Source organism: Daldinia loculata (genome assembly GCF_022478755.1).
Source record: "Daldinia loculata strain CBS 113971 unplaced genomic scaffold F4817scaffold_11, whole genome shotgun sequence".
NCBI classification, from domain to species: domain Eukaryota; kingdom Fungi; phylum Ascomycota; class Sordariomycetes; order Xylariales; family Hypoxylaceae; genus Daldinia; species Daldinia loculata.
The window spans coordinates 179,862-198,692 of NW_026054865.1; the positions used below are offsets into that span (position 1 = coordinate 179,862).

Consider the following 18,831-nt stretch of genomic DNA (forward strand, 5'->3'; position numbering starts at 1 on the left):
CGAAAATTCGCCTCGACTTTATTAATCCTTCTCATTCGCATCGGCATCGCCTATAGGAGAATACTATAGGAATAGAAAACAGCCTCAATTGCTAATACTATTATATTTATACGACTAATTCCCATCGACACCGGCTCGGCGCCTTTAGTTTTAACTATACCAACCCCATCAACGCCTTTCTTTCAACGACTTATTATTTTGCTGTCGCTGTTACGCCCGGTGGATCTAACTGTTGTGTTTTGGTCCTTCGTTGCGAATCATCTGCGGTCTTCCAGCTCGTCCTTCATTCCACACGGCCTGCCGTACTAGTCCGCTGTAAAACCAAACGACTGTTGCTTGTTGGATTTTGTTGCACCATCTTGCTCTAGAAAATCGCTAGAAACTCGGGGACTTGTCGACCTCACCAGATCTACGAATTCGCCCTTGTCTAAGAGTACCGACTTGAGCATAGAGGAGGCATTCCATTCGCCATGCCCATCAGGATTTGCTAACCTTAAATACGCAATAGTCCATTGCTTTACTTTACGACTGTATTAATTTGTCGCCGTGGAATCGGAACTCTCTAATAGGAGTAGAGATTACCGCATTTTTTATCTCAACCGTCTCAGACTGCTGAGCCTTTCATATTCAAACGTGGTTTTTCAACTTAGGTCTAGTGAGATCTAACCTGCTTGTTAGACATCGCCTGAGATTGTGTCGGAAAACAACGTTCTCCCCACTTGAATTATTACCGGCTTCTTATTACGTTATCCGTTGCCTGATTCGCCAATTTGTATTGGCTAGAATAAGACGGCATTCTGGTTAGCCGACTTGACTCTGGGTATCTTGAAAGTTGCTCGATATCTGCTGTTATCCGTGTAGTGCCTGAACGGGAGCCTACTGATTGGTTAGAAAGAATTGATCTTTAGGAATACACGGGCTGCCTGCAGATAATGAAGGCCGCTTGAAGATAAGCTAGAGCAAGTATTTCGTACGTTTTCCATAATCTCGTTACGAAACAATCTTGTCAGACAGGAAGCTTGCCAATTTGCATGGCGTCAGAGCTCGTTTTGGGTTAAATTCGCTGCAAGAGCTTCTGTTTGCTCAGGGTTACACGACCAGGCGGATTACCCGATACTTGTTGTTCCTTTTGCCAGCTTCAAAGGAATAATGGGAAAACCTAGATTACGAGGAAGCTCGCCAGTCTACTTGAACCAATCTCAAACGGAGTTATCACGACCGCCGTCAGTCTTCGAGGATTGGGACCAAGAAACTGCAATGGAAACATCACGCCCTACGAGCCTGGCCATACCACGCACGGGTTCGCCCTTCACTAACCCACCAACGTTGTCAGAGATTCTCTCTAATACAGCACCACCACCATGGACACTAAGTTCTTTCATGGCCTTCTTATCCCAAAACCACTGCCTAGAAACTCTCGAGTTTATAATGGATGCTGAACGGTACATGATTATGTATCATCAGATCGCGCAGGGTCAAGCACCTAATGGACCGGCAACAATATGCTCGCTATGGCGGAAAGTCATCGATGCATACATAATGCCATGTGCGCCTCGGGAAGTCAACCTTCCAGCGGATGTCCGCGACCGTCTTCTCCAGCTTCCCTGCTGTAAGGCGAACCCGCCCAATCCCTCTGAACTCGACGAAGCAGTTCAGATTGTACGGGAACTAATTAACGATTCTGTTCTTGTGCCCTTTCTTGAGTCTGTCGTATCAGCTGCGGTTGAATCGCGGGTCGAGGAAGAGTCTCAGGAATATAGACAAGGGCGTTCGCGCCTTCGAATACCAAGGGACATCGGGCATGACGACGAAGCAAGCCAGTCACCTAGGTCATCCTATCTCCCGCATTTTATCATGGGACGTGGTGGAGTTGGTAATCGGTCTACCTCTGCCTCGGTAGAAACAGTGTTTGATTTGGTGACTGATGATAGCAGTCCAAATTCGACTCCTGCAACTGAGCCAATGACACCACCTACAACACCACCCACCTCAGATCTTACATTTAACACTTCACCTAATACTCTACAAAAAGCTATTTCGGGAAATAGTTGGAAGAAGATGGGTGCAAAGTTAGGATTGACAAGGAAGAGCAAGTCCGTCCGTCGCACAGACTCAACATCAGCCAACCAGCCCCCATTATGAGGGTTACAGGCCGCGCCATCACCTGATCTCTCCATCGCTGTGAGTAGTAACAGCTCGATACCTACTCTACGAGAGAGTGCCAGTATGAATACGCTGTGGGAGGATCCTCACCCCGGCGAGAAATTGGAGATTCCACTCGGGATGTCTGCTGGATTATACACTTATCCGCAGACCGTCAGTGGAGATGTCACGGGTGGCGTGGCCGTGAAAGCGCGTAGCGCATATCAAAATGATGGGTCATGTACGGTTGGGCGCAACGTTCGGTGCCGTCAACGCAGCACCAAGCCCAAACCGTTGAAGATTCCTGCGAGGGTCGTTGAAGAGCCAGAGGCGAAAGGCGGACCAGTAATTATGCCTCAGCCGCGCGGGTTTGTGAAACGACCACTTCACCTTCTACGTTCCCCCGAATCCTTTCATAGCTTTAATTATGAAACGGATACCGAGACGGAGGTCAGTGCTGAGACTGGAACGATGGTTAGTGATTCGGAAACCGACCGAGCCGAAGTCACTATCGGCCAGACCTCCCTCAGCGACTTCTCAAATTGTCTAGGCATATCGCAAGGGGAGGACGGCTCGGCACTCACCGTTGTCGACTCTGACGCCTATACGCGAGCCAGCACTGTTGACGACACGTACGGCTGGGAAGCAGAACTTGAGCGCAAGATGAAGTGCAGAGTTAGCACGGATTCTGTGTGTCCTTATCGTCATCATAATCAATATCGGAATTCTGATGGCGGTATGCGAAACCTCTTCCAGCGTGTCTTTTCTGTATCCGGAAGGAGAGTCAATTCCGGTTTTTAGAACTACGTTATACCACTAAGTTGGTGTTATTGAATCACGTGAGACGGATTAATGAGTTGATCTACTTTGTCGTTTCGAGCAGGGCGATTTACAAAATTTTCTTACCATGTTCATCATTGGCGGTTTGAAATGCATCTGGTTTTATCATTTTCGGCGTTATCATCCGGACGGCCAGGCAACTGGGTCCTACGGCGGCAAGCATCAAAATAAATCGGGTCAAATATGGCATAGAATGGGAAATTAACAGGATTTGGCGAGGCGTTCAAATGGGGAGGGTTTAATTAATATCACGACTTTTGCTAGATGTAACGAATTTCCGCTCAACGTTATTATTTTTCCTTTTGGGATTGGTTGAAGGCAAGCAAGCAAGCATCGTCGTCTACAAATGACATTGGCTCTAACTTTACACAACACCTGACCTGCATTGTATAGAGCGGGGAATTATTGGGCAAGACAAGACAAGCAGAGACAAACGAGAGAGTTTGTGTGCTGATATATCTTCATGTCGATATATCGTAATCCTCGGGTTGTTACTAGTAGAGGAGCCGAATGAATATGAATATAGTATGAAAGTCCATGTATATGAAACCGGCTGCGAATTGTTATTATGTGATATTGCGCTATGTCACTGCTACGCATGACTTGAATGACTTCATGCAACTATGCGCTTGCGGTTCTAGACTCATGTGTTTCGATTACGTCTCATCTTCTAAGCTTTGACTTAATGTTCATCTAATGAAGGGTTGTCGTCTAAAGGGATTGACCATTCAAAACCGTCAATTGAAGCTAGTCCTTCTGATCTAACGTATTAGATTGCAGTATGCTTGATGAGTTCTTGTCAACAGATCTAACGAGATGGCCTTCCACCCAATGACCAACCTGATTGATTAATCAAGAGGCTAAACCGTTAACAGTCAACATGTCATATAGCAGAATAGTTAATACCCCAAGTAAAAAATCGCGGTTCATAGTCTTTTCTATTTGCTATCGACTATCAAATCCATTACAGCTACATGTCGATAGAGATTACATCGCCTTCGGCAGCGACGCTTTTGAACACATGACGAAATGCTCCTCCTTAACCCAAGGGAAAAACAAAACACACGCCAGAATTGCTCCATCCAGCCGTCTATTATCTCGAATTACGGATTCTTTTATATAAACCCATTTCCCATCTCTTTTAGGTGTCCATGTAAGTCTCCTTTTCTTTCGCTCTTATCCGTCTTAATTACTCTTCTACAACGGGGGGCTTGTTGTGTCTCGAGTACATCTTGTACTCAAGCGAGGAGCGGAAGTCGAGCTTGCCCTTCTCAACCTGGGCCCTTGTTACGGTGAGCATCGGCTCGGGCAGGCCCATTGACCGCAAAAATTCTACGGCTAAAGTGGGATATCAATTAGCATTTTTCGATGTAAAATAAGTTGCGTAGGTCACTCACTGTCTTTCCATTCTTGCTCCTGTCTCTTTCGGTCCCACTTCAGTTCTTGGCTCATGATATCGATGATCTTGGGCAAGCACTCAAGGGCAGCCTGGGCGTTCAGGAAGGCCAATCTCGTTCTTCGTGCGAGGATGTCAACGGCAGTCTGCGCATACTCGTTGGCGATGGCATATTTGATTTCGCCATCCACAAAGGGGTAAAGACGAGCTATCCGCTCTCCTCTCGCGGGGAATCGGAGGTCTGTCGGCTTGCACATGGCTGCAACAGTCCACGCTCTGTCACCGTAGCTCTCGGTCAAGTGCTTAGCAACCTCGGTCTCGATGCCAAAGTGCTGAATCAAATTGATGAACAGGGTCTTACTGAAACCATGCGCACCAACTAACCGGACGTTGTGAGTCTGGCATGATCCGTCTAGAATTGCACCGTCGTCTATAGCTTCGGTGCCGCTTACTCGTGGAGCATTAGGGAAGGGCTTGGTAGGAAGGTTAAATTCCTTGACTGCCGCATCCACACAATCCTCAGCCATTTGTCGGTAGGTCGTCCACTTTCCGCCTGCACATGTCACGAGGCCGGAGCTGGAGATGTCAACAAGGTGGTTGCGTACTAGCGACTGCGTGTTCTGGGCCTTGGGGTCTTTGACTAGAGGACGAATGCCAGCCCAAGCTGCAAGCACATCACCACGGCGAACATGGATATCCGGAGAAAGATAATGGCTCACTTCGTTTAAAATCCACTGAATCGACTTCTCGTCGGGGAGGGGATTCGGAGAGATAGATGTAGGCTCATCAGTCGTGCCGGCAATGGTGTTTCCTTGCCACGGGAGGAAGAAGATAACTCGGCCGTCTGACGTTGATGGATCGATCAATCCCATGTTTGAAGGACTATAGTAACCAGGTAAGATGACGTGGACGCCCGAAGCGGGCGCAACGATTTCTGCACAATTCTGGTCGTCAAGTTTCCGGATAGAGTCGGTAAAGGGGCCGGTACAGTTGACGATACATTTAGCCTTGACGGTAAATGGATCAGACTTCTTACCATTACGCTCATTGATCATGTCCTTCACCAGAGCACCGTTTAGCTTTCCGTTCTCATTTTTCGTCAGCCCAGTCACCTCAGCATGGTTCAACACGGTAGCTCCGTATACCGCTGCGGTCATAGCAATAGAGACGTTCATTCTCGAGTCGTTATGAGCGCCGTCGTAGTATACCAAAGCACCAACAAGGTCAGTCTGCTTCAGCATGGGAAACGCATCTAGAGCCTTACTCCTGGTCAAGAAGTAAGAACTCTCGATACCTTCGCTACCAGCAAGGAAATCGTAGAACTTGGTACCAGCCCAGTAATATGGTGCCTTCCACCACTTGTCCAAAGGAAGCATAATAGGTAGCCACGAACTCAGATGAGGAGCTGTCTGCAAGAAATACTTGCGTTCCTTGAGGGCCTCCTTGACTAATTGGTACTGACTGTAATCCAAATTCCATACAGCTTTTTCCAGATATCTCACACCACCATGCACAAGCTTGGTACTTTTACTACTAGTACCACTGCTGAAGTCGTCTCTCTCGACAACTGCTACTTTGAGGCCTCTAGTAACAGCATCCAATGCAACACCTGCCCCGGTGGCTCCGCAGCCAATAACCAGCATATCATACTCCTCCTCTTCTCCGGCGCTCTTCTTTAGGTCGGCTATCTGCTCCTCACGGGATTTCACTTTCGGAAACCGAGGGAGCTTAAATGTGCCATCGGCGCCGTAGATGGGAGGAGGGACCGCAGGGCCTTCGAAGCCTGGAATATTCCGGGGTCGATATGAGTACAGAAGCGCACCACCACCGACTGCTGCGACTGTGGTGGGAAGCGCAATGCGCTTCAAACCTCTGGCAAATCTGGACATGATGAAAAAGTTCGACTGGTATTAAGAGTTAGGCGTATCCCGTTTAATTGCACTGCCAGCAGGACCCTTCTGGCAATACTGACCGTGTCTAGTTGAAGACACGGAACTGCGTTCAAGTGTAAAACTCGAACACAGTAGCTAGGCAAACAAGCCAACTTCTCCCAGCTCGAGCGTAATGCAAGGGACAATATAAAGCGAGACAGAAGATGGGTCTCTTAATCGGCGACCGGCTGGCGGCAAAATTGACGCCAAGTCAGGTCAAATTGCCTTTGAGGCTCGAATTACTTAGGCTAGATGTTGTAAAGAAGAACAATTAGAGAAATTTCCCTCACTCTGAAGTGACGAAGTTCAATGGTGTTGGTACAAGCGTGGGGGTGAGCACGCGGTCAGGCACTTCTCCTTTCGATGGGGAAGTAAATGGAGAAGAATGGGGAAGAATGGAGACAACTACGTGTAGAAGTTGATATCAACATTGTATTCGTACCTGATACAAAGTTACGCCGAGAGAAAATACAATGGGAAAGGGCTTGCTTTTACGGATTAGTTCGTGGTATTAGCTTGTGATGGGTTGGCTGAGAACTGGGTCTGCAGCTCCCTTCCTGGAGTGAAAAAGTGAGGAGTAAAGCCCCATACTTTCTCCCATAAAGGTGCATTTTCATACCCCACATGTCCCATAATTAGGGATGCGGCAACGGGAACACGGTTGGGCTTGGTACAATGTCTGATGAATGTAAAATGCTCACTAAAAATGTTCACTGTGTTGCACAACATTGGAAGGCTAGCGCAAGGTTATGCGCCTATCGAGATGGTTCGATTGAGCGGGGGAGAAACAGGGGAGAGTTTCCTAAGATTCCTTTAGATACCTAGGGCCGGCAATAGATGTTCCATCAATTATATACGAATCATAGATATGTGGTATCACCTTTGTAGATTCTATTGCATAAAGAAGGCCTTTGTCTCGGACCTCAACTCGTACTTGGATGATTTCAATTGGAAATTATATTGTTTGTTCCTCCTCACTCCTCAGTAATTACATATGCATAACTAAATAGGGGTGATCCATACGAGGCAGCTTCTTTTCCCCACGTGCGCACGTCTCGTCATATTTGACTGACGTATGTATTCGAGGTACCTAGCAGCATCCTTCCAAGTTATGCAACCAAATCCAGCCAATCCAACAAATTGCTAGCTTCTTTCTTATCGTCATTGCGGTTTCGGGGTAATGGTACCGACTACCTTGGGGTCGGACTAAAATATTTAGTAGGTACATGTACGGAATAATTAATTTTTATTTAGTTAGTACAATGTTAGCCATCAACACAAATAGCGAATAGTTCGTCAACAAATGTAATCGCTTTGTTGACTTTCTCGCGCCCGGCCACGGCGTGAATGTCTTCTTTTACTCTAGATAGAGACGTCCTAAAGTCAGAGCCTGCTCCGGCTTTGACCACCGTTACGCTGTCCGCGCTGACAGGAGATTTCGACGGAGCAAACGCACCGCTACCACGAACATCGTCGATCTGTATTATATCTACCTGGATCTCCTGTGACACCATGATGCCTCCGAAAGAGGAGGATTGCTGCACCACCGCTTTGTCAGATATCGTATCATTCCACGACTTATGACGATCAGGGAAATCCCGACTGCACCGCTTCACCGTAGAACTGCAAACATCTGATTCATAGTTAAAAGACCTTCGCATCAATCCCGTCGGTGTTGAGCGGTCATCTTCAACCATGGCATAGTCATTGGTTTTCGACCGTATAAAACGACGCAACGAACCCAAGCGATTCCGCCAGAATATGGCTCGCCCGGCTTGTTGGGATGTCGCAAGTGGCTTATTGATCGGCACTGCATTTACGGTCGGGGATAGTTCCCGATGCACGTACCGTGTAAATGCGGCGAGATAAGGTGAATTCTTATATGCCATCTGATGAATCTTAAAGAAATTCAAGGGTATGAATTCGCACATAGGGTTACTGGCGCTGGCGTGAATCGGCATCATGATGCACAGAGCAATCATTGTGCAGGATTCCGAGCTTAACCCAGCTCGAGCTCTGCAAGGGACTTGGACCACCCTAGAAGTCAATACAGCTTCATTGAAAACGGGATCATCTACCCAAGCGCGAAGGGATTGGAGAGCGTCAGACAGCTGCGAAGCAAACAATACCTCTCGAGGAGAGAGCTTCTTCAGCGCGTTGAGACTTTGGAACAGAACAGGGACATCCATTTTATCAAACCGACGAATAACTGCACATCAGAGTCAGTTGTGAAATTGCGTGTACGGGGGGGCAATGAGACAAAACAATATGCATTAGACATCGAGCTTTCGAATAGAGCTGAGCCGACAATTGACTCAAGACTATTGACATAGAGAGGTGTTTGATATACGTACCATCCATCTGCCATGACTTCAGACGTTCAAGCGGCACTGGCATAGTAGGAAGCAAATTTCGAGCGCCCTTCTTCACAACGATGTCGAAACCAAAACTTCCTACGCGAGCCTTAATGCCGAAGAAGCCGATATGTACGCCACGGTCCAACACAGCGCTGCCTTCGGCTAATATCGCCATGCTTCTTAACTTCCCCTTAAGGTCCCTACTCTTTATCTTCATGCGGGATCCAATAATCCCGCACACCTGATGAGGCTCTGCAAACCGGAAGCCAGTGGCCTCCAGTCGATCCACTTCATCAGAATGCTCGAGATGGCGGACCAAGAACATCAACGAGCCATGTCCATATTCCTGGTGTAGCCTGGCCCGAAGGCCATGTGCCCTACTATATGCGCTATAGCCGCCCTTTTCTAGCATGTTCGCAATGCTGTAGTTGGGTTTATGAGGTAGCTCGTCGACCCCGGTGGCTAGGATTTCATCCCATAAGATACCGACGTCAACGAGCTTCTCTTTTAACTTGTTTGCTAAATTCATGGCTGCGACGCAGAATAGTTCACGAAATATGGTGTCATAATTCTCGATTAGTTTGCCCTCGTCGTCAACGAGGCGGATCTTGGTATCGCGAGGACCCTTAGGCAAACGCGCCAGGTGTTTAGCCATGCCACCAACCATACCGACCACGCTGTTCCAATCTCGAGAGACCTGGAACATCCAATGGAAAAGAGGATGAGAAATACCGAATGTGTCGCCTTGGGTCTTCTCCACATAAGCGTCCGTAATCTTCTCGCTAGGTAGCAAGCCGTCTGAGCTCACTAATATCCTCCCCGACTTATCGAACACCGCGGCCGCCAAGACAATGTGTTGGGCCTTGCTCGCATTTCGTCTCGTGACGCGTGTTGCGTAAATGATGGATCCTGCCATGAAAAAGGCTGCGGGGATTAACAGGCATATGACGATTATGATGGCCTGACTCTGAGAAAGTTGAGGGTTGCTATTCGTATGTTTCAAGCGATAATTTGTACCGACAGCCGCAACCCAGTACATTCCAGACACGGCACCAGCCAACAAATGTGCAGATAGCACTCTTTTCTGCCACGAATTCTTCCAGGACGCTCTACAGACGAAGAACAGTGATAGGGCCATGATACTGTCAACCACAGCGATGACTGCTGCCCCCGCAATAAACACCTTGCCATATATGCAGTCGTAGTTGGTGATAGAAGCGTTACCCAAGTAATGCATCCCGCAAATACTACCGCCAGCAAGCACGCTTCCGCAGCATATTCGCCACCCGGAAACCTTGAAGTTCGCGCCAATGGCTACGAAAGCCACCAAGAGCACAATTACTGGCAAGAAGAAGGAGAGTGCGGAGTAGCGGCTAGAATAATTGATACAGAGTTTAGGCTCGCCCTCGTCTAGTGTTATCGCATGATTGCCGACAAAATGCTACGGCCAGTTAGGCGTCCAGAAATGTTTTGAGAGTGAGCCGTGAAGTCTTACCATACACCATATTGATATCCCACCCATAGCCACTGCAGAACTGACAAGTATGAGATGGTTGGATAAGCCATTCCGGGAAGTTCGACGGTTGAGTAGCTCGAGTGTTAGAGCCGCTCCAATGCAAGAGACAAGGTAGCTTAGAAACACGAAGCCACCCCGGAACTATCGAGGGTCAATTTCATCTTCATATTGCAGAAGCAGTTCCTCGCCTTTCAACATAGTGGAGAGTTTTTCTTCGTGTAAGCCGGATCGAGGGTCATGGGAGTGACTAGCTATGAGACGACTAGAGGCATTGATTCCGCCGGACGGATACCGATACAAAAGACCTAAGTGGCATACACGGTACAATTCCACAATATAAGAAGAGTTACCAGATATTCTATAAGCAAGCTCTTATCTTATATCCAGAGTTGGCAATTCAAGTTGCAGCAGCCTCAAACTAGGCTATTCTACCAAGTTCGCCGATTGCCAATATTCGGAAGAGGACCGGGAACCAATGAAAAGACTATCAATCAAGAACATGCATATAGTCCTACCGGCTGTCAACTAGATGATACCCGAGAAAGCGCGACTCATACCCTACGTTCCACGTATATTATGGTCTACGAGGCGAGGTCTACGACGAGCACCCTAACCTAGGTACTTACGCAGATCTTAAAGGATTGGGGGCTGCAGGCTCCTTCCGTTGCATTATCCCTAACCCTTACGTACGTCGTGCTACGATATCCCTCTAATATTTCGCTACCAGGTGTTCGGTAACTTAGCCTCAACGTTCAATCAATACTTCATCCCATGGGTAGGTAGCTACCTACTTCTATTTATTTGCTACTTTCCAACGGTTCATCCCATACAGCTGGCCTTAGCTCCCATAACTTCCCTCGTCGCATGTTAATACTTCGCATTGACTGGTCCCTTTTTTTAGTTCATCGTGAAAAAAACAAAAAGATGAGTACGCCGCAGATGCCGGCGATCACATTCGGTCGACGCTATTAAGCCATATTTTCCCCCTGCTGTTCAGCTTTAACATGAGCCAATAGACGAAAACTGCTCTTGGTTTATCAACGTCATCTAACTTGATCCCATGATCCTCTGGACAGCTGTCCTCAGAAGTATATGCTCAAGTCAGGCCCCAGATCAGTACTATTTGTACTACTTATAAACGGAGACCGGCAACGAGTGGCTTATCGATCATCTACCTTGGCGGTTTAATTTAACCAGAAGGCTACCCCGTTTCCATTCCCTAGAAAGGGAGGGAACGGAGCATAACAGCCGGTTACCCGTGGTATTTAAGGGTAGGAAGTTCGTACTACGCCCCGAGTTTATGGACATGGAAGAAAAAGAAAGTACTTCTATCACTAAACAAGCCATACCTGTGATAGTAATATTCTAGACTATGTCTGTCTTGCATTTGCTAACTCTACACTAAACTAATCGGATTAGGGGACCTCATAACTAGCCTAGTCCCTTATTGATTTCCTTATGTTCGAATAGCTCCAGCTAACGGCGCCGTCTTTAGAACAAGGCTTGAATACTTTGATTTTGCTTTTGTAGAAATACACCATATAGCACCAAAATAGGGAGAAACTTTTACAATAATAGGCGGTCATATATTCAGGAACCTGTCATATGGGCAGGTCAAAACTTACCGGATCCCAACATATCAAACGCCACCTCCCAACAACAGCTTAGACTCGACTTTGGATATGTCCTACAACTGAAATAAGATAGTTCCTGGGAGAATACATGAAACATAAAAGAATATATATAACCTAATCTTGAAAATAACAGCTCATATATAAGATGTACTAAATGAACTGGTGAATGCTTAGATTGGATGGTTATTAACATACAATACTCCCACTCATTAGAACCTATATTTGTAAGTAAGCGTTAACAATACTGTTAGTTCAAGAGTTGAATAAAGACTATACAATTCACGTGTAACTTCATGTAGTCGTAGCTGTACCTAGTTTTCGTATAAGCACACCTATAATACAAGTACCTATAATCGTACTTTTTCAGAGCCCCACCACGCCGAAAGTGCAAAACTTTAACCCCACGTTGCCCCGCATACGTCAGTCTTTGCGATGCCGCTGTGATATGTATGTACTCGATTAGCACCGATAATAATAATTCGTCCAATTTTCAAACATCGTCCGGCATTTTCGTGAATCCACGTCGCCGTTCACTTCCATATACCCATTACTACAAAATCTCCGATATCAGATTATTGTCAATCGGAAAAGGCGACCGTAGGCATTAAAGTTTGAAATTTACTACCCCCGGCGCGATTAGTAGCAAAAAATGGCGCCTCCAGAGTCTGCCAATCTGCTGGTGGCCCTGCCTCCCTTCAAACCCGACCTATACCAGCGCGCCTGGCAATCGATACCGCATCCAACCCTCCCCCTCCTAGCCACCGCGCACCAGAAGTCCGTTACCGTCTTCTCACTCTCAACCCTCTCCGCCCACAGCGCCCTAACCAACGGCCATGACCGCTCCGTTCGCTCCACATCCTGGAAGCCGAACCTGCCGCCTCACAAACTGTGCTTGGTAACAGGGAGCTTCGATTCCACAGCGGGACTGTGGCGCTGGAACGACGAGGCGAAGGGCGACTTGGAAGTCAACGTTACAGAGGAGGATAGTGATGATGATAAGAAGGAGAAAGAATGGGATTTGATTGTTATCCTAGACGGCCAGGACTCAGAAGTCAAATCTGTCTCGTTTTCGCCCACGGGACAGTTCCTCGCGACATGTAGCCGGGACAAATCCGTCTGGATATGGGAGGACGTAGGCACGAACGAGGAAGACGACGAGTGGGAAACAGTCGCCGTTCTCAGCGAGCACGAAGGCGATGTCAAAGCCGTAGCGTGGTGCCCGGAAACCAATAGAAGTGGACGCGGGCGGTATAGCAGCGATGTCTTAGCCAGCGCGAGTTACGATAACACGGTGCGGATATGGCGGGAGGAGTCCGAGCAGGAGTGGGTGTGTGTTGCGGTGCTTGAGGGCCACGAGGGAACTGTCTGGGGTGTGCAGTGGGAACCGAAGCCGAAGGGGGAGAAGTTCCCGCGGATTATGACGTGGAGCGCTGATCGCACGGTGAGGATATGGACGCTCAAGGAAGAAGAGGACGAGGAGGAGACGCCGCAGCATGCGTGGGGGAGTCTGGGAGGGATACCGAATACTATGCGAAGAGCGCTGAAGGAGGAGTGGGAGTGTACTGCTGTGCTCCCTACGGCGCATACGCGAGATATATACTCAGCGTCATGGAGCCCTGAGTCTGGTATGGTTGCGAGCACAGGTAGCGATGGGATTATTGCCGTTTACGGCGAAGACGAGGAGGGAGCCACGAATGAATTCCACGCTGCGGATGATGAGGCAGCTGCTGAGTTAGATGGAGATGTCCAGATGACGAACGGCCATACGGAAAACAACAAGCCCCAGGAATCCCGAAGATGGAAGCTAATATCGACGACCCCTAACGCCCACGGCGCATACGAGGTCAACCACATCACCTGGTGCAAGCGCTACGATCAAGGATGCGCACCCGAGAAAAGAGGAATCGAAGAGATGTTAGTTTCGACCGGAGACGACGGCATCGTTCGACCGTGGCAGATATTACAATAATTAACCCAGAGGGTCTTGTTATAATACATCACTCAAACTGTATATAACGTCCAGGGAATCTCGGCCCTGAAAACCGAGCTTCTCGCTATATAGGACGAGCGGCCGTATCGCTGGCCGTTGCTCGATTTACTTAGGTTAGGGTACATAGACAGGGAAGCCCAATGCGACGAGCAATCTGCCAGAAATCGAAACGCGATAATGATTAGCCATTATTCTCTTAGGAGAATGCGATGAACTTACAAAAACCCTACAATGATTATTCAAGGGGAAACAATAAAGAGAAAAAAGGGCCTTGGAGCAGACGCCGTCTAAGTTCCGTTCTAATACCTCCGGTCTAATACCCCCGTAACTCCTTATTTTCCTTCCGTCAACGCCTCGTGATCCTCGAGGAAACATATAGACAAACAGACAAACCTGCGTATTACATCACTTCATCTAAATGTACCCGGATACACGTTCAAGTGATACTCGCAGCAGCACAGAATATACCCAACCTTCCGCCACGCACACCTCGAGCACCAATCCGACCCGCGCCGTTGGCCTCGCCCAAGGCCAGTTACCGTTGAGACAAGGCTCCAGTGCTGGTCCGCCGGTCGCCTGCAAGCCTTGCAGACCCAGGGCGTCGGGCGTATGGAATTAGGGCGGGCCTGCGACGGCCGCCGGACCGGACGCGCGCCTGAGTTGCCATGGGCGGTCCTGTCGGCAAACGACAGCTCCATCGCCGCGTACTCCTGCTCCTCCTCTGCTGTCAGGGGTATCTCGCTATAGTGTTTTGGGCCTGGGATATTGTGCGGTGGGTATCCGGGTCTCTGCGGGTATGCATGGACGTCGACGGTTTCGACGACTGGGGGCGAGTGCCGTTTGCTGGTGTTGCGGAGGCGGGGGATTCTAACGCCGCTTTCACTGCTGCTACTGGTACCGGCACTGACAGCGGCAGGTTCGGGATTTTCACCGCTCTTGCTACTGCCGGGTTGGCCGTCACTACTGGTGTTGGTTGTAGCAGGAGTAGTGTGTAGATGAGGCAGATCGTTAAAACTAAACGAAGGCTGCCGGCGTAGTTGGCGCCTCGGTGGCGACTCAGTACGACTTCTACGACTCCTGAGAGTGCTCGCGCCGGATTCTTTGTGTTTTAGCAGAGACGAGATATCTGACGTTGACACGGTACTAGCACCACCGCCATTACTGCGCAACGTCGTTCTGCTGCGCTGCTCGGCAATAGGTGCAAGCTCGGTGCCATGGCCGTACAGGAATGGTGTCTCGAACGCCGCGATCTGCGAGAGCGGAGACTCCGAGTTGGGGTCTATAGGCGTGGGGCACGGCGCCGGCGGAGTGATGGGCCTAGCTACTACCGGAGACGCCGCGCTTGAAGACGGGGTTGAGGCTTGACGAGGAGATTTTGTACTGCCGCTTGATTCCGATACCCAGGTTGCATCGTGGATTGAAGTTTGGGAACTGGGAATGCCCTCGGAGGAGTCCTTGCGGTCCCATTTGGGATCAAGGGGGCGCTGTTCTGGAGTGACTTTGGTACTGTGGTTTGATCTATTGGAGAGGGGGATCCGAGATTTAGTAGATAAGTGGCGTCTTTTGAAGAGGGTACGTTTAGGAGTGGTGGTACTGGTATTGTCCATGTTATTTGTTATATGCTAGTGTTAGTGTTGATACTTTTGCAATGATTAGTATCAAGATGATGATGATGGTGGTGCAAGTAAAATCTACGCCGACTTTCTGAGGGCTAGAGCAGAGCAGAGCACTTCTGAATGATGAGATGCTGTGATAGGAAGATTGTAGATGTAGTTGGATCGATTCTAAGACTGAGGTATCTTTTGCTCACGCGACATCAATCGGTACTTGAAGTCATCTGGTGTATCTTTTTAAGGTTGCGCCTGCTGTTCCTCGTTATGTCGTCGTGGTTACCATCACTGCTTTACCCGCTTGGGGGAAGGCGTATAAACTTTAATAAGAGGTAGCCATCAGAGGGAAAGCCCCTTCTACATATTCTAGTTCTCGGTCTACATCTTAGCAGGGCAAGTAAAACCGGTCAATTACTTAAAGTACCTACCTACTTTCACCGACTATAAAAAAAAAACCGAAGTCGAATTGCATATTTTTATGGAACCGTCTTAATTGTAAAAAACATGTTATTAATCGTCGTTTGAAAGACTGGTTGGTATCATACTATAGGTAATTACGGAGGCTAGCCCGTTACGAGAGCGTGTTTCATGCAATCCCTTTTCCCCATCTAACCCAAATTGAACGCCCCAATGCCTATGCAATTCCCTCACCGCTCCGTGCTGACCTGGATGCCCTCCGCAGCCAGTGCTCTCTGATAATCGGCTATGGCCTTATCTAGAGATTGTATCGTGGGCTCCATGAGCTTAAGAACCGCTTCTTTACCGCCACGAACAGACTTGGAATTGAACTTGATCTTTCTCTTGGTCTCTTCGTAAATTCGTATAATTTCATCCTTTCTCTTCTTGATTTGCGCTTCTCGCGCCGCCTCGGCCTCTGCCGCAACCGCATCTATCCTGTCTTTAGATCGCTTAAGAGCTTCGGCCAGATATCCAAGCTCGATAGCCCGGTCCGGGTCACCAGATAGGAATGTCGACCAGAATTGATGCAGGAACTCTATGGTAGTAGCGTGGGTTAAACTGCAAGAATGTGCGATATCCGCGGGCAATCCCATGGGTGAAGCTTCATCCAAGTCGTGGCCGAATAATTGAGAGCGCCTCTGCCCCATACTCTCGAGGATTTGTTTTTGCGCACTCTTTCGCGATGCTCGTGATCCTACATGAGGAGCCCTCTCTCCCTCATCTTCGCTGTCACTGTCGTCATTGATACCTAATGAAGCGTGAAGATCGACCCCCCCAGCACTATACGTGTTCAGGCTTCTCACATCACCTTGAATATCCTTGAGTACTTCCGATGGGTTCTGCTTCGCATACACCGCTGCCGTTTCGGAGATGGTGCCTGCCTCGTTCGAGGAGAAGAACCTGCTTTGTTCTTTGATGTTTAGAATTATGCGGTTCTCTTCAACATCCCCCCGCAGATCGCGTAGGGCGAGTTCTCGATAACTGTCGTCGTCTAGCTCTGCCTGCTGAGTAGAGTCATTTTCGAACGATACAACAGTAGTCAGTAGCTTTTCGCTGATGCTATTTAAAGTTTGAATGATGGGTACATCTTTTCTTCCCCTTGGTCGCATCTCGACATCCTTCCGGTTACCGCTCCTGAAACCACCCTGGTTCTCTTCGTTGCCTTCTATATCAATGATGTGAGGCACATGCTGCGCTAGGAACTTGCTGTTGAAGGCCTTGATGTCGTCATATTCATCATATTTGTCAAATATTTTATCAGGTGGCTCCAAATCTGTGACGCGTTCTCCCCTTAGCTTTTTTGATAGCTTGCTGAGGAAGAACCTCATCCAAAACTTGTCTTGCTCTAGGGGCGGCACGTTCTCGTTGTAGATGCGTTTGACGAGAGGGTGCTGGCTGAAAATCATCTGCATCTGCTCGACACTGAACTTCAGCTTTAATTCACTGGGTTTATCTGGATCTGTGCTCTGCTGTACGGTAGGCCGCACTTGGGCCAAGACATTGTAGGGCCCTTTCTTCTGGCTATTCTCAATGGCATGGGCTCGGAGCAGATTGATCCTCGCGGTCCAGAATTGCGTGTTAAATGTAGCATCTGATATGGAGTCGGGCTTCATCTTGCGACCTTCCATGTACATCTGAGAGAGGTTGCGATCCGCCTTCATAAGTGATTGCTGTAGCGCAATATCGCTCTTTAAAGCGTCGTCGTCGAACAAACGCGCTGCTGCTGACTTGGATACAGCAGTGTTAGCAAATGTCATAGACGCCGAGCCACTGCCCCCAGCAGATGTCGTAGCTGCTCGCGGGACACTAGGGTCGTTATTCTTAGCCTCAGCAAGAATTTTAGATAAGAGATCTCTGATAACATTGGCTTCTGCCCTTGGATCTGAGGGAGAGTTGAAATGGAAGAGGTAGGCCACCGGTTCAGCATTCTCCGAGGGTTTATCAAATATCTTGAGCATGACCTTGGCAGCGGTATCTGGTGTTTGCTGTAGATCTAGGCAAGAAATGGTCAGTCATTAAGAATCATGATTTTTGAGAGAACACTTACTGGTGATATTTGATATCTTTAGAGATATCGTCGGTGCGCCATCTGGTGCAGAGTTCGGTGTCCAGATGACATTTTGCCGGTCCGGGGTGAGGGTGAGTATACCGTCCTTTTTCTTGTAGGCAGCAGCACCTGTCGGGATTGCCATCGTATAGGTATGACGAGATAATAAGGACGACAAAGGACGACAAAGGAGGACTGCTGTCTCGAGATGAAAAAATGGTCAACTGCGGGATACAGTTGTCTCTAAAGACGCTAACTAGATTCTCACCCGACTTTTTAGATGTGTCGGTGTTATGTTGTAGTACTTTTGGTATTCCTTTTTAGAATTGATTACTTGATAGATACCGAATGAGAAGTGATATAATTAAAAGGTGCCCAAAAATCAGGATGGCAGGATGGTAATACTACAACGAATCCATACGGCAAGGCTCCTGCACAGGCTGCACTAGGCGGTTGTTCTTAGGCCAACCTTGAGATTTCTTGAGTATATTACGTCTTTCTTGTTAAAGAAGTAGGTAAGTTGAGATTCCGACGCGGTCGACCTTGGGATGAAGAGCTCAAGTAAGTGCTTGCCATAGACAAAACGGACTTGTTCCAATGAAAGGCTGTCTACATGTACTTTTGTACCTTGTGCTCACAATTTGAGGCTGAGGACCCCACATGATAGCGAAAGCCACACTGAGCTTGGCTCAAGCTATGAAGATACATTGTACTTAGATATCCCGGTATAAATAAGCATTTTAGTTGGACATAATATTTCAAGATGTACTATGTACAGCTCAGTAACCAAGATGCCAATGGTTGCTAGCTTCTATGACGATTGTGACGAAATGACTTCAACTATTGGCGCCGAAGCATCGAAACAATTATGGAAACAAATATCTGTTGTAGTATGAGCGGTGACTTTAC

At 48.2% G+C, this 18,831-nt stretch overlaps 7 protein-coding genes across 7 annotated transcripts; 3 read left to right on the forward strand and 4 right to left on the reverse strand.

Annotated features, from left to right (window-relative positions):
• Positions 1 to 1,257: 1,257 nt before the first annotated feature.
• F4817DRAFT_357294 (regulator of G protein signaling superfamily) lies at positions 1,258 to 2,142 on the forward strand (the record flags this gene model as incomplete). Its single annotated transcript, XM_049305900.1, has 1 exon — positions 1,258 to 2,142. One exon carries the CDS (start codon positions 1,258 to 1,260, stop codon positions 2,140 to 2,142), a length of 885 nt encoding a protein of 294 aa, XP_049161233.1.
• Positions 2,143 to 2,226: 84 nt separating this feature from the next.
• On the forward strand, positions 2,227 to 3,100 carry F4817DRAFT_363442 (uncharacterized protein; the record flags this gene model as incomplete). The annotated part of the gene is made up of 1 exon (XM_049306643.1): positions 2,227 to 3,100. One exon carries the CDS (start codon positions 2,227 to 2,229, stop codon positions 2,941 to 2,943), a length of 717 nt encoding a protein of 238 aa, XP_049161234.1. The 3' UTR covers positions 2,944 to 3,100.
• Positions 3,101 to 3,901: 801 nt separating this feature from the next.
• On the reverse strand, positions 3,902 to 6,899 carry F4817DRAFT_330565 (DAO-domain-containing protein). Its single transcript, XM_049302407.1, has 2 exons — positions 4,380 to 6,899; positions 3,902 to 4,320 (listed from the first exon to the last, which is right to left on the reverse strand). The coding sequence occupies exons 1-2, from the start codon at positions 6,265 to 6,267 to the stop codon at positions 4,172 to 4,174; spliced, it is 2,037 nt and encodes a 678-aa protein (XP_049161235.1). The 5' UTR covers positions 6,268 to 6,899; the 3' UTR covers positions 3,902 to 4,171.
• A 675-nt stretch (positions 6,900 to 7,574) lies between these two features.
• Positions 7,575 to 12,111, reverse strand: F4817DRAFT_357296 (uncharacterized protein; the record flags this gene model as incomplete). Its single annotated transcript, XM_049305901.1, has 4 exons — positions 7,575 to 8,518; positions 8,664 to 10,107; positions 10,162 to 10,323; positions 12,100 to 12,111. The coding sequence occupies 4 exons, from the start codon at positions 12,109 to 12,111 to the stop codon at positions 7,575 to 7,577; spliced, it is 2,562 nt and encodes an 853-aa protein (XP_049161236.1).
• A 141-nt stretch (positions 12,112 to 12,252) lies between these two features.
• On the forward strand, positions 12,253 to 14,000 carry F4817DRAFT_24064 (WD40 repeat-like protein). Its single transcript, XM_049299025.1, has one exon. It carries the CDS (start codon positions 12,466 to 12,468, stop codon positions 13,783 to 13,785), a length of 1,320 nt encoding a protein of 439 aa, XP_049161237.1. The 5' UTR covers positions 12,253 to 12,465; the 3' UTR covers positions 13,786 to 14,000.
• A 33-nt stretch (positions 14,001 to 14,033) lies between these two features.
• On the reverse strand, positions 14,034 to 15,764 carry F4817DRAFT_24072 (uncharacterized protein). The gene has a single exon (XM_049299029.1). It carries the CDS (start codon positions 15,411 to 15,413, stop codon positions 14,217 to 14,219), a length of 1,197 nt encoding a protein of 398 aa, XP_049161238.1. The 5' UTR covers positions 15,414 to 15,764; the 3' UTR covers positions 14,034 to 14,216.
• A 3-nt stretch (positions 15,765 to 15,767) lies between these two features.
• Positions 15,768 to 18,507, reverse strand: F4817DRAFT_330573 (uncharacterized protein). Its single transcript, XM_049302408.1, has 3 exons — positions 17,923 to 18,507; positions 15,845 to 17,868; positions 15,768 to 15,788 (listed from the first exon to the last, which is right to left on the reverse strand). Exons 1-2 carry the CDS (start codon positions 18,065 to 18,067, stop codon positions 16,064 to 16,066), a joined length of 1,950 nt encoding a protein of 649 aa, XP_049161239.1. The 5' UTR covers positions 18,068 to 18,507; the 3' UTR covers positions 15,768 to 15,788; positions 15,845 to 16,063.
• Positions 18,508 to 18,831: the final 324 nt, after the last annotated feature.

Excerpts from the sequence above, each read along its gene's own strand:
- F4817DRAFT_24064 (XM_049299025.1), top strand. The coding sequence starts at position 12,466 with ATGGCGCCTCCAGAGTCTGCCAATCTGCTGGTGGCCCTGCCTCCCTTC.
- F4817DRAFT_24072 (XM_049299029.1), bottom strand. The coding sequence starts at position 15,413 with ATGGACAATACCAGTACCACCACTCCTAAACGTACCCTCTTCAAAAGA.
- F4817DRAFT_330573 (XM_049302408.1), bottom strand. The coding sequence starts at position 18,067 with ATGGCAATCCCGACAGGTGCTGCTGCCTACAAGAAAAAGGACGGTATA. Across the intron at positions 17,869-17,922 it reads AAAGATATCAAATATCACCA|ATCTACAGCAAACACCAGAT; the intron begins GTAAGTGTTCTC and ends TTTCTTGCCTAG.
- F4817DRAFT_330565 (XM_049302407.1), bottom strand. The coding sequence starts at position 6,267 with ATGTCCAGATTTGCCAGAGGTTTGAAGCGCATTGCGCTTCCCACCACA. Across the intron at positions 4,321-4,379 it reads GGAGCAAGAATGGAAAGACA|CCGTAGAATTTTTGCGGTCA; the intron begins GTGAGTGACCTA and ends ATCCCACTTTAG.